This window comes from Corvus hawaiiensis, chromosome 2 (genome assembly GCF_020740725.1).
Source record: "Corvus hawaiiensis isolate bCorHaw1 chromosome 2, bCorHaw1.pri.cur, whole genome shotgun sequence".
Classification (NCBI taxonomy): domain Eukaryota; kingdom Metazoa; phylum Chordata; class Aves; order Passeriformes; family Corvidae; genus Corvus; species Corvus hawaiiensis.
In genome coordinates, this window is record NC_063214.1 from 24,195,901 (window position 1) to 24,210,331 (window position 14,431).

Genomic DNA, 14,431 nt, shown 5'->3' on the forward strand with positions numbered 1-14,431 from the left:
CATACCAATGCAAATCTAAAACAATTTGTGAGACAAGTGAAGAGTCATCAGTGAGCACAGAAGCACCAACTCTTGCTATGAAACAAAGGTAAGAGCTTTCATTTGGCAGAGAAGTTTACTCCAAGACTTACTTTCCTACTCCAGACCTCATTTCTATCACTGCTGTGTCGTAACAACTGTCACCTTATATGCAACAATATACAGTGGTGCATGCAGAGTAAAACAAGAGCCTACACATCTCTAGCAAATAATTAAAAAAAACCAAAAACAAACCTTGAAGCTGAAAGGGACAGTAAGTTCCACACCAACTACTTTGATTTTTCTTTTTAAAAAATGTCACTCCAGTACTGTAATTGTAATTTCTACTTAGCAATACAAGTTTTGTAACAAAAATACTAACTACAGGTATGTACACTCTAAGGCAACAGTAGCCCTTAAACTGTGGGTAGAGATGCACCAGCACCACTGAAATTATTCATAGTTTGGGCTGAGCTCGGTAAAATAAGAGGTCTGTTGGTAACTTGTACATTGCCTTAAAATTTACAAATAATTAGCTTCTAAATGGCTTAGCTTATGTGTCTCTACACAGAAGGGATTTATGAACTGACTTCCTGTTGCTTTACTTGCTGTAGATCTGAAAGGTCTGCTGTATTTGCTGTCCTCACAGTGAAGCATACACATTAGCCACGTTTCACATTTAATACTCAAATACACCCATTTAACAACTGAGTGTCATTTTCACTTTTTCCCCTTCTGACTAGAGAAATGTGTTGTATCATTCTCTCCACATTTTCGTAATAAAAATATGATGCTGAGAAGTCTGGAATTTATGCAGAAACCTTTTCTGTAACTTGATTATTTGTTAATTCATTTTGACCTTTCTGTGAATGCTTACTATGGTTCACCCAAAAGCACTTAATGAAATTAACTTAAATTCTGAAATACTTACATCAAGAAGTCAATGGCAGTAGCTCCCTATGATCCATAATTAGCTTCTTCCACTCCAAAGATCAAATTCACTTCCATTTACAAAACACCTTTAGGAAAAACTTTTAATTGCTTCAGAGAATTTATACAGTATGCAACTAAATGCCTTCTGACAGAACAAGTTATGTTCAAATTGTACTGGTTTATTTACAACTGTAGTTTATAAACAGTAGCACAAACATCTTTACATGAAAAAATCTCAGTTGCTGAAGTAGGCACAGAGTCAGAGACTCTTGAGGATATTTTCAGAAAGGATTAGGAAGAGGAAAATGTAATACAACAGCTGCTGGGCAAAACTATAAATACATGAGCATTGGCCCAGGTGCAATTTCATGCAAATATCTTCAACAGTTCAAGTTCTATTGGTGTTTACTCAGATACTAAGAAGCAAAAAAAGTAATTAGTTTCAGAATTAAAGTGCCCTAGCTTGATTCCTAGTAAAATAACTTAGAATAAACGTTTTTTATAAAGGTCAGTTTAACTTTTTTTACCTTCTGATGAAGTACCAAATCATAGGCTTTGATTGAAATACTCAGAAGATTCCATGCAGCAAAGCTAATCCCCACTATCTTTTTTTTTGCAGTTTTTGATGATTTCCCATCAGTCTACAAAGATGCTCTGCCTTGCCCATAAGAACATTCCTGTACTGAGCTTTGAACAAGAGAACCATTCTTGAACAAATGGAAAGCTTATGATGACCAATCATAGAGCTGCCATCTCTCAAATATTTACTAATTTAGAAGTTGTTACTCAAAATAATATAAACAAATGCTTGACTCAATGAAGGCAACTGGTTAAGAATACATTTATCACAGGTATACAGCACTGGAATTTCTTCCCTGGTTTTGTGTGCATTCATCTTCTTGCTGAAAACACCTTTGGTCAGCAGGTACTCACTTCTGTGCTGAACTGATGGGTTTTAAACATCTAAATTTCTTAGATATTTTGTTTCTGAGGAGCAAGGCAACTTGTTTTCAACTGTCATATTCTGTCATGAAACATTCATTTCAATGCATACACTCATCTTTACAAGGGAAACAGCCTCAACCTATGAAATGTAAAATTTTGCATAATTAAAAAAAAAATCACAACCCAGTAATAAAAACTAGGTAATTTCAGTATTTAAAAATAACCCTTACCAGAAATTCCAGTTATTTAACCTAGTAGCTGCTGGTAAGACTTTAAAAAAACTCTTCATCTTACAAATTGCTTGTATTTTTTCCATTTATATGCAGCCCAAACTGGACTTAACAGTTTTTAATGAGAAAACAGTATTTTTAAGATTTACAAACCTATATTTTTAATTAGCCTTTGATACTACCCAGAAGGCAAAATCAAATTTCTAGACTGTAGGCAATGGAGACATTTTATTTGCAAGGGATAGTAATTCAGAAACCATTGCATTTTCAACTGCTACTCTGTATCTCTCAGGCCTTAATTCCTTTAATACACTTAATGTGAACCCAGCTGCATTTGCTCTTGCAAAGATGCAGATGACTCCCATTACGGCTGCATTAAAATGAAACAAACTGACCTTTATAATAAACACTTCTCCAAAACAAAAAAAAAAAATTTAAAAAAAAACCAAAACCAAGAAAAAACCCCAAAAACAAAACCAGAACAAAAATCCTGTTCAGAAATGGATAGTAATTTACCCTATCTTAAGCCTGCTACTCAGGCATTCCCATCAGCAAACAGAAAAATTCTCTTAAGTTAGTATTCAGTTGGGAAACAGTCAGCTTGTGTCCACATACAGTATCTTGGTTGCTTCTTCTTTATAAACAGGTCTCTACAAAGTCTTTAGTTATTAATTCTCCAAGGCATCCAATACTTTCATGATCTGTTGTTTTATGGCTTTGGTAGCATCACCTGCATTTGGAATCAAATACCTTAAAAAAATTAGAAAAAGCCAGCATTAATTCACTATAAAATTTTTGAGCATAAATTCCATAATTCTTTTAATTCTTCCTCTGTCTAGGAGGAAGGGAAGAGGGGAATATATTAAAATGAAAAAAATACTAAAAAAATAGCATTTAATTCCTGATTTTATTATGAAACACTTCCTGTTTGTGAATTTCGAACTGTTGAGGAGTACTTCACAGACCATGTTGGAAAGAAAAAATGACAATGGGATAGGTCAGGCAGTTCAAAATCTCTACAGATAGCATGTCTGACTGAAGCATAGCAGTCCTTGCTTGGTTTTCGTTTCACGGGTTTTGGCGGTTTTTTAAAATTCCTATAGATAGCTCTAGATCAACCTGCTCCAGTCCACAAGGTGGTGATGAAGTAATTCAACAAGCAGCAAAGTTCTCTGCATTATTTTAATTTATCTTTGTTGACCTACTACAAACCTAAGGAGCCAACAGGCATAGAACAATGTCCCTAGTTAGGCAGGAAACTCATCTCCCCTCTCTTGTGAAAACACAGCATCCACTTTACACAGTTCTCTCCAAGGAAGAGGATGAGAAAACATCCAGCTGGTATCAGCAACCTTCTTAAAACAGTGCCAAGAAACAGGAGGCTACCTCAGAGGAAAAAAGCCCCATACACTCCTCCATCTGATCCCTTCCCCCCTCTTAAGCATACAAATACTGAGCATGGCAACATGTAACTTCCAGGAATCAGGTTTCAGGGAATCAGAGTTTTGAGTTCAGGCTTCGGGACTCCTCATACAACACACAGACAGATTCAGATGTTAAAAAAAAAAAAGATACCACAGAAGAATTACCACTTTCTTACATCCCACTCTTTACAAATCCATGTATTAGCTGCAGATAGCTGTCTACTTCATTTTCATTTAAGACATATTACAAAAAGAACACACTTGCACACATCCCATCCCCAATAACTATACTGCAGTTCCTCTCTTCTGGGTCTTGTAAACGCTCCTTGTTTTGCTGGCAGATCTTTTTTTCTAGTTCACATCTGAATGATGTATTCCTAAACAAAAACTATTACTTTTGAACTCAATTCTGGGAGTTACAGCATAGCTCTGATTTCCAGTGTACAGCATCCTGGATATCATTACCACATACACCTCTGCTGAGATGGCTTACCTTTCAACTGCCAGAATTTCTATGCCTGAAGTATTGCTATTTCCGTATTTAAAGGTGATCAGTTCTGGGTGTTTCTTCTTGGATGTGATTTTGACTACAGAGTTGAGTGCCTGTCGAGACTGTATGTAAGCCAGTCCCTTTCGTGACGGAATCTCCCTCAGACAGTACATATGAGTTGCTGTTACTAGGAGATGACTTGAGGGAAAAGAAAAAGACAAATTAGTTTTGTTAATGAACTAAATATCAGCTATTTAGAAAGTTAAATTCTATGAATAAGCTACATGGAGAGAGCTAGACAATACAGTTACCAAATCTAAGAAACAGTTTTAATATTTTCATAATATCTAATTAAGAAAGCTCTACAAAATACTTCAGATTTTCCTTGAGTACTGTAGCATGGCCATTTCTGAAAACAAGCATGGCATCCCCTCCAGCATACAAAGCCAGAGTGGGCAGTGGTTCACATGGGTACCCCAACACAACAGCCTTTGCTCTCTCAGCACAGATGACAGCCACCAGCAACCTGTCAGGCCATGCACAGTGCCTCCAGCCTCTCTCTCCCCCTTCAATCACACCCCAACCCCATCCTTCCACCTACAAAAGGGCAACTCTACACATGGAGCATCAAATTAAGTTAGAAGGATGTGCTGGCACTCCATGACTGTCAGTCCCTGTGCCAGCACTACCACTGACCCGCTGATCTGCCCTCTCAGTGCAGGACCAACTTCTGCCTTCTTCATGGAAGGAATGCACGTTCAGCTAGCAGTGGGAACACACTGGCTGAGTTTCAGTTCAGTTTGAAAAATCATACTATGACTGATTACATACAATCATACACCATAAATGACTGATCTAATGGAAAAATAATAATAAAAGACAAGAACAGACCATGATGCAAGAGAAATCCCATCACAGGTTTCTGTTGTCCAGGTTCAACAGGATGTGCACTCTTTGGGGAAGTCAAAGCAAGCATCATGTTCTGCTCTTGCAACATGAGCAAGGCCACTGAATCTTAGGGGCAAGATGGGTGTGAAGTACAACATACACAGACAGGTAAATAAGAAAAAATGGAGTCATGGACACTTGGGTCTACCTTGTCCTGCAAATAAGCCTATGCACACTGACAGTATTTTTCTTACTATCTTGTTCTTCAAAGCAAAACTTCACACCAGGTTTTATACATAATTACCATTCTATAACACTGCAAATACCAAGAATGCAAATACAGTAACATTTTGTTCTACATTCTACTTTCATTTCCTAGTTTAATATAAAGAATAACTGCAGTGACCAATATTTTTAAAAAAATGTATATCAAGATGGACATTTTCATTAAACCTAGGATTAATTTCAGTACCTGGGAAACATATGCCCATTTTCTTTTACTTCATTACATGGAAAGTTATACTTCACATCAGGTTTATTTATCCACGTCTGGATGTTGACGACCTCTTTTCGATCATCGTCTGACATTGAGGAGTTATCAATTTCATCTGTTTAGAAGGGAGTGGGTAAAAATGTTAAAAGAAAAAAGAGAATGTATTTTCACACACTATGAGCCAACTTTTCAATTCGCTTAAACCCACTGTAGCTACACAGGTCCAAAGCAAGAATTACTGAACACAGAATTACTGAGAGGGAGGAAAGAAAAAGGAAGGCATATCTGATATTTCTCTCTCAATTTTCTCTCAGCAAACAAGTATTTTTAGCTCAGGGGATATCTTAGGCTGGTTCAATTTGTCCATTCAGTAAAGTTTCATGGATTTCTTTCACATGGACTTGTCCAGACTTTCCTTGAAGCCATATAAACCTTTTGCATTTAAACCACCAATATCTTTTGGCAAGGAGTACCAAAACCAAGTCAACTACAGTCCAGGAGAGTCTCCTCTTATGGCTTCTAGTTTCTTTTACAATAAGAAATTAATACCTGTTGATCTCTTTCAAGGCCAGGCATTATTTTATGGATCCCTTTTCCTCCCTTAAAATGTCTTTCACATAACAAAACTTCTAATACTCAGCTGTGCCTGTTGTGAAAGTCCTTTCACATCTTTCCTCACCCTTTTTTACTCCTCTCTGAACCTTCTCCTGTTTAAACATGGTTTCGAACATCAAGGGCAGAAGACACACAGTATTTAATGCGTGGGTGAACCATAGATTTCTGAGCATTTGATTTGCTTTTCTGAGCACTGAGTACTTACTTACTATAAACCTACTGCTCCTGGACACAGCAAAATCACTCTACCACTTCGGATCTGAAACTAGAAGTGGTTGGGGTTCTTTTCGTGGCTTTCTTGCATTAAACTCATACTGAATTTCATGGGCCATTTTATTGCCCAGTCATTCAGATTAGCAAAAGACTCAGTTTGTCCGTACTGCCTTGAATAACCTCGGTTCATTAGCAAAAATTGTTGTCTTTGGCTTCATATCCTCTTTTAAGGACATTTAAGAACATATTCAAGCCCATGATTTTCAGCACAGACCTCTGTGAAACACCCAAAACTCCTGCAAATGTTATCACTTAGCTGCAAAATACTGCTTTTATGTCTAAATATGGTGATTATGTTTACATAGTAATTTTAGTGCTACAGTAGAATTTAAGCAATCTAGTTATCTAAAACAATGAACTATATTAACTCCATACAAATTACTCCCAGAAATAACCCAAGACAGCTCTTTATAGAGCCTTTTTCAAAGCCAGTTTCCTACACTTTGTTAAACTGTTTACTTCAGTGCAATTCAGAATTTGAAACACACTTTGGAAAAGGTTTTCACTGAAAAAATACATTATGACATTGAAGGAAATGGAACTATAATCCACCCTCATGTCAGAGAATCACAGAATGACTCACGATAGAAGGGATCTCTGGATGTTATCTGGTTCAACCCCCCCTGCTCAAGCAGATCCACCTAGAGCAGGCTGCAATTATTACAGCTGAAAACCCCAAACACTAAAACTTCACAAAAACAATTATACAGAAACAGGTTCACTTTTTGCCTTCTTCTGTATCAAGATAATATATATTTCCCTTCATATGTGTTGGCTTTGCTCATTTAAATTGCACTAATTACCAAGTGTAATAGTGCTTTTAAAAGGAAATATGAATAGAACTTAGCAAACAACCATTACTGAAAACATGTTCTAGACAATCTGTCTTTGAGGAGCTGGTTTTCTGAAATGACACAGACTTTGCCAAATACTATTATGGATGCTCAAAGAACTGTGCAAACTTAATTACATGGCGTTTGGAGAAATATCTTGTTAGCATGAAGGCTTCTGCCTGATAATTTCACTTTGGTCCTTCACAATTCCTATTGCAGATGATGATCAACTGTTCGTCATCGATGTTATTTAAACCTATGACTCTCATTAATCCCCACGAATTGCTTCTTTTGCATGTCAAAGATTCTCAGACTAGTTACTTGTTTCTCCCACGGAAGCCAAATATGCCTTTTGGCCACAGAAGAGTTATTTGTGAGATGATGACTGGGAGTGGACTAAAACTACCAGAGCAAAACCAGGGCAGAGTAGGTTTGCACCATTCTAATGTTAGAACTGCTCTCAAAAAAAAAAACTCCAAACAAACCCTTATGAAATGTGTGGTGTTCCAGTTTCGCCTGCAGTTTTTCAGCTAGATAAAAAATTTAAATAAAAACTGCATGTTTTTATTCTACAGCAATCTGCATGCATATCGAGAGATGAATCAATTATTAATAGATTCAGTGCTGAAAAGCAAAGTCTAAAACACTGGAGAGGTGTGCACACATTAGCCATTTAAAGTCTAGCTCCAACTACATTTCAAAAGTTCAGATCATTACACTAAGTGACAATACTAGACATTCAAACTGAGATACATCAGCCAAACTAGGTCCTTTACATTTTCCTTACTGTTGTAAGAGGCACAATTGCCAGTTTACATGTACAAAATCAGTGTAGAAAAAGAACTTTACTAAAGAAATAACACGTGAGGACAAAAGATCCACTAAACCCATCTATTTCCGTTTCCTCCTGTTGGCTGATGCCTACCACAAATTATTTTTTATTTAATCTGCTACTATATATTTGAAAAGGGTTGGTCCTAGGCACTACCATAACACACATGATCAACAATAATAGTTAGACAAATGTCATATTGCAAGACAAAGATGTAAGATACACTCTTTTGATTTAGCCCAACTTAATATTTTGTCTAAATAAGCTAATTGAGGTAAGAGGAAAATCTTCTACTGTACCAGTATCATATTCTTCTTCATCTCCGATGCTGAATACTGGCTTCACACCACGGTAGGGTTTTCCTACTCTGTCACTGCTGCTGACATGTCTGTTGGCAATGAAAAGGCAGAAGAGGGCATGGGATGGGAGAAGAAAAGTAACTTTCAAACTGATGGTCTGAGTTCTACAGTAACATATTAGCAAAATGCAAACACAGCTGTGCAACAGAGGACAAGAGAATTTCATGAAGCTTCCTGCAAGGAAGATGTGAGTGACCCATCAAGCAACTTGGTTAGTGAAAGCACATAGTTCAGTCACTTTGTGAGGCTGACTGTTGTAATGGAGAAAGTGAAAAGAAATGACTTTTTTTTAAAAACCCTAACTTCTGCTCACCTTCTCAAATGGCAACATACATTAGAGACCTGAAAACTGACAAGACGCTAAGTTTCTAGCATGAAAATAAAACATATCTGGACAGTCAGGGCAACTTCACATGGATGCCAAATGTAGATGAAAAAACCAAAGACTATTAACTAACATGTCTGGAAGTTAATTTTTCTGGTTAATTCCTCAAAACATAACAAGATGCCTTAAGAACTACAAAGTGGGGTTATTACAAACCATCCACTGTAGCCTAAACACTGACTTCCTGTCAATTATTTCCAGTTTGAGTCACATCTTGAAATATTTGGTCAAACAATTCCTATTGCTACAATCCCAGCACCATTGTGACACTGATGTCAAAAAATCACATTTAAGTTATTTCTACAGATCATATTAAATGACACAAACACATACAACTGAGTCTTAATGAATGACAGTAAGATTGCAAATCCTGAGATATTTTAAAGCTCCAGCTCAGAATGCTGCAGTTACATGGCCACAGCTGAATTAAAAGCTCTTGCCCTCAACTGCTGAGAATACCTGAAAAACATGAGAAAAACCTGAAAGTTCAGAAAGCCACAAAAAAGGCAATTTCTGAAAAAACCAAACAGTTCATGATTTTAGTCTTTAGAACTGGCAATGCTTAGCAGTTTAAAAAAAAACCCAAAACAAACCCAAAAAACTTGTCTGTCCCTTTCCTGCAGTTCAATAACCTCTTTCCCCATACTGTGCATTTGTGTTTCCTACCAACTCTAAGCTTTGGTTCCCGTTTTAAGTACATTCACAAACTCCAGTTTACATGCTACTGTAGAACCAAGCTGGACAGGGAACAGGTTTAGTAATAGGCAAATTAATGTTACTACTTAGGGATACCTGAAAGTAGAATTGAGAGTTAGAGAAGAAAACAACATTTTCTATGGGTAAAATTTACTGATATAAACAAAATAAGGAAAAGTTAAAAAACCCAACCAAACAGAAATGCGGTCTACAATGGCACAAAAATAAACATACAAGAACATGCTCATTAGTGTTTAAGACAATAAGCATCAATGACACTGACAATTCAAGAGGGCAGTGCTTCTATATGGAGGCTTTTGTAAATGTGCTTTAGTAATACATAACCAATTGAGCAAGAAGCAGCACATTTAACTAATGTCAGATTGAATTATACAGAGAGGATCTAAGAGCAGATCTCACTGGTGTTTATCAGTTGAAGTTAGTCAAGGCAAGAGAGTAAATGAGAGAGTAAAAAGCTACTTTATAAAACCTGGTAACATCTTAAACTAGAAATTGATTCCCTTTAACCTGTTTATGTTGAAGGCCATCATTACATGTTTAAAAATTGAATGCAAAGTCCTTTGGTGGCAAACCTGCCAAATGAAACATCCTGGTGATAAACACAAAGTAGATCTAATTGAATGTATGCAGAAAAAATGCCATTCTAGGTTTTTAAGAACTTTGATTTTAAGAAAATACTCTAGGGATATATAGTGTGAGCTAATTTATTATTGCATCTACCCAAGGAAAGAAGATACGCAATAGGAGCGAAAGGAATAAGCAAAATAACCAAAGTAAAATCTCAATGTATCAAAACTTGGTTACAAATACAGATTCATGCATCTCTGAGTTATCAAAGAATCACCATATATTTAATTGGATATTTTAACACTTTTTCACCATATTCTAGAAACAGATCAACAAAATGTGGGGTACAATCCCCATGATCTTTAGTATTTCCAAATTAACAAAACATACTATGTGCTACTGGGCCATTCCCACTGTTCTTCTTTTATAGAATCCAGGTTAACATTACTACTGATTTTGCTCACACAAACAACACCTTTCTGTGGTGCTTTTGGGTGAATCCCAGATCAAATTATGTGCAAACTACTTGAAAGAAAAATTAGTCAAAAATTCTTGAAAACCCACTTTTAAAATTTTCAATAATTCATCCAGCTTTAATCTTCATGCATTTCAGTGTAAGAAGGTCAAAAGCTACAGAATTCCTAAAGTATAATCAAAGTTCCAAAGTGATTATGCATGAGCTGCTCTTCAATTACCACAAGTAATTTTATATAAACTCAATTCACAAGTTTTATTTCTGAAATAATTATAAAACACTGTGAGGCATGTGTGTATGTGAGGCAAATGTGAAGGGCCTCCACATTTGCATGAAATGCAGTAGTTACGTGAACAAGATGAGGTAGAACTGCAAAGCATATTTACTTATTATCATTTCTCTTTTCCCAGTAATGAGCATGTCTGTTTCTATCAGCATGTTCTATCACCATGTGATAAGCATAAAAATTTGAGACTTCCAGACAGAATTTCCATATGGATTTCCTACCATATCTAAGTTCTGATGATTTTTTTATGAACAGTTTACTTTTCACATCTGTAGTCTCTGTTGTTAGAACCTAAAGCCATAATTTGTTCAGTAATTGCTCCCGATCTCTTCTACTAGTACAGGCTACTAATAAAATGTATATAGGAAATGACAGGTAAAAAAAAATTCCATAAAAAGCAATAGTAAGGAAAAGAACAGAAATAACAAAGCAGAAACTAAGAGAAGAAAGCACTGCCAATACATTCCTTTTTCTTCCTTTAGTCTCTTGACCAGTGCTTGTAAAAAGCAATAGTCTTAATATATTCCAAAAAATCAAATTAATATCAAAATATGCAAGCAATCTTGTCAGTGTAACCAATGCTTACAAACATTGTGATGCCATGCTAAATACAAGAAAGGTGGTTTTAGTCAGACTGCTTAATTATCAAGCTTACCGCTCCAGGCTTGCTCTGTCTGGCCAGGAAATATTGAAAGGTATTCTACAGTACATTGGGGCAGAGGACAGAACAAAAGAATTAAAAAAAATGTAAAGGAAAAACCTAGATAAATAGCTGAAATTCTCTATATTGGCAATGTATCTTCTTCAAGGAGGATGCTTGTAAATAAAAACAAGGCTTCAAGAAAGCTGGAAACGAGGTAAAGAAAATATTTACCAAAAAAATCTACTAAAAGATGCATTTCCCATGCTACTTGTGGCTTACATGTAAGCATTACTTGATTTCACTGAATGGCTTGGGTTGGAAGGGACCCTAGAGACCAACTTGTTCTACCCCCTGCCACGCACAGGGACAACTCACAGCAGACCATGTGGCTCAAAGCCCCATCCAGCCCGGCCTTGAGCATTTCCAGGGATGGGGCATCCACAGCTTCCCTGGGCAACCTGTGCCAGTGCCTCACCACCCTCACTGTAAAGATTTTCTTCCTAATATCTAATCTAAATCTACCCTCTTTCAGTTTAAATCTTCATATTAATTCAGTTTAATTCTTCACACAGCAAAAGCTACTACCAAATGCTATTTAAGAATTTTTTGCCTCTAATTGTGAAATAAAAGTAGTAATACTAATTTAAAAAAAACATTTTCCAACACAAAAAGAAGGAATGATCTGAGGTACAAGACTATTAAGAACTACTCTTCATTTGGCATGTATTTTAAATCCTGTTATCAAATAAATGCTAGGTCTCTGAGATTCTTGAATACCAGCTTGTTATTCAACATACAACTTCAAAGGCTGGAATTTAAAGAACTACAACAGGATTTTCATTTAAAGCTCTGACAGATGAAAGCTGTTATTCTTACATTTAGTTAAGTATTTGGAATGATGACTTCCAAATTCGAAAGTGTTCTTCAATGTACTTGCACATTCTCATTCCTAGTTGTAATTGGAAGACACAAAAACCAAAGGCAGATTCTGGGTTTGAAAAGCAGCTTTACAGCAGGACTTGAAAAAAATCAAGATCTTTGAAAGAGTTAAACTCAATTTGACAAGATGCAGCAGTAAAAAAAAAAAACAAAACTGAACAAAACCAACCAACCAAAAAACCTATCCAGGATCCTGCTGTAATTTATCCATTTCATTAGAGTCAGGATGGGGAAGAACTGAAATAAAAGTGAAATTATTGTTCACTTTTGGACTGAACACAAAATTGACACATTATAGAAGTGAAATTAAATGACAAATTCTAGGTAAATATTCAAGGCAACAGGGACTAAGGCAGCACAGTAGGCTCCCTGGATCATGATAAAATTATGAGGAGGGTAGAGGCAGAAAATCTAAAAACTGAATATGGAAGAGAACTTTTTCCTAATCAGCCCAGTTTTCATGCTTACAAAACAGCCACATGAACTAGGATGCTCCCAGCTAAGGCACAGTGAGATATGTGACGCACCTGTCCACTGGAGTAGATGTATTTTCAATAAAACTGATAACTTTCTCTTTCACATTCACAGATTTCGTCTTCAAAGCAACCGTCATTTTATTCACCAGGGACTTCACTCCTTTTCCATCACCTGAACCATTAGGAGCATCACCCTGTAAAAGGAGCTCCTCTCAGGATTAATCATATAAAAAATATGTTATTTCATCTCAATGAATTTATTAAGAAAGGAAACAGACTACAAAATAGTAATTTACTTTTTGGTACTCAGTAGAACATTAATTACAGAATTGAGTATTTCTTTAGAGTTCTATCAAATAACAGCAATGATATGTGACTGAGGAAAATATGATCCCATAAAGCAAGCCTGACAAACTATATTAGTGAGCACCCTGCTATGAACATCCAGACAAAGGAATCCTATTAATGATACATTGCATCCAAATCAAAAGGTAAATTCTACACATAGTATGTCAGCTGGAGAAAAGATACAATTTTGAGTTTTGCCATGAAATTGTATGCCACTTCATAGTAACTTATTCCCAGAGTGAATAAGAGCCAGGGAAAGAGTTTTCTATTACATGTATTCTTGCTACAGCAAGTTCTTACCTACAAGCTCTTCCTCTCCAGAGGATAAAAATGTTTAGGTCACCTCTGACTAGACAGTGATCATAGTTTGAAATTAAACACACAAGTGAAAACAGTCATGACTTGCAATAATGCATTTTGCAGAATAGAATGAGGAATGTGAAGAAAAAATTCAGTACACTTAGGGCTCCCATCCCACTACAACACTTATGCCAAAACGTCACTTACATCAACAGAGTTTATGCTATTTCTTGAGCCTGACGTACTAGCAATCCAGTGACCATATCCATTTTCTGGTCCTTCCACATTGATATCTGCTAAGTGCTGCTGGAGGGCTGTTAAAAGGCCATTAAAAAACATTCAGATTTACATTGGACTTCGTCTGTTGATGAAAATATTGTATATACCCAAGACTAATCAGTAACAATTTTTTCCCCATGATTTAATAAAACAGATAAATTCAGATATCATGATAATAATCCCTGGCTTTTCTTTCAGTAGTACAACGGCATTACGATAATCTAATTATCTAATGCCTATTTATCTACCTAATATACTAATTATTTTAGTAAACAGTTAGAATACAGCAGCAATTAAAAACAAATCACTGCTTTGATCTTGGAAGACAGCTCTTAGAACACTGGACATACAGACTAGAAATGCCTCTATACTCATATAGTAGCACAGATCTCTCCACTGTTGTAAAGCCTGATTATTTCCAGCAACATCAACTGCAGAATTATGAACTGCTGATTTAAGAAATCATAACAGCAATTAAAAATTCTGAAGTTGCATCTTCATATGAATCTGCAATCTACAGGGGCTAAAACAACAAGAATGATAATTTGGAAGAAAGAGGGAATTTCCCCAGTTCCTGCATTAATTTTTCACCACTCAGAAATTTGGGCAAGCCCTAAGAGTTAACCACAAATGTACAAGTGCACAGTGTTTACTTACACAAAACAAAAACCCGACAAATGAGT

General features: G+C 36.1%; 1 protein-coding gene across 3 annotated transcripts in view; it reads right to left on the minus strand.

Annotated features, from left to right (window-relative positions):
* Positions 1-1,038: 1,038 nt before the first annotated feature.
* The window catches only part of TBC1D23 (TBC1 domain family member 23), a 32,909-nt gene continuing 19,516 nt past the window's right edge, over positions 1,039-14,431 (minus strand). For 2 of the 3 annotated variants that reach the window (XM_048293873.1, XM_048293875.1), the window contains exons 13-19: positions 13,677-13,783; positions 12,873-13,015; positions 11,419-11,463; positions 8,274-8,362; positions 5,401-5,536; positions 4,044-4,238; positions 1,039-2,876 (exon numbers count right to left, since the gene is read on the minus strand). In XM_048293873.1, the coding sequence (XP_048149830.1) occupies positions 2,795-2,876; positions 4,044-4,238; positions 5,401-5,536; positions 8,274-8,362; positions 11,419-11,463; positions 12,873-13,015; positions 13,677-13,783 (797 nt within the window). In that variant the 3' untranslated portion in view covers positions 1,039-2,794. The remainder of the gene's footprint in view (positions 2,877-4,043; positions 4,239-5,400; positions 5,537-8,273; positions 8,363-11,418; positions 11,464-12,872; positions 13,016-13,676; positions 13,784-14,431) is intronic. The other variant, XM_048293874.1, reaches the window with a different exon arrangement.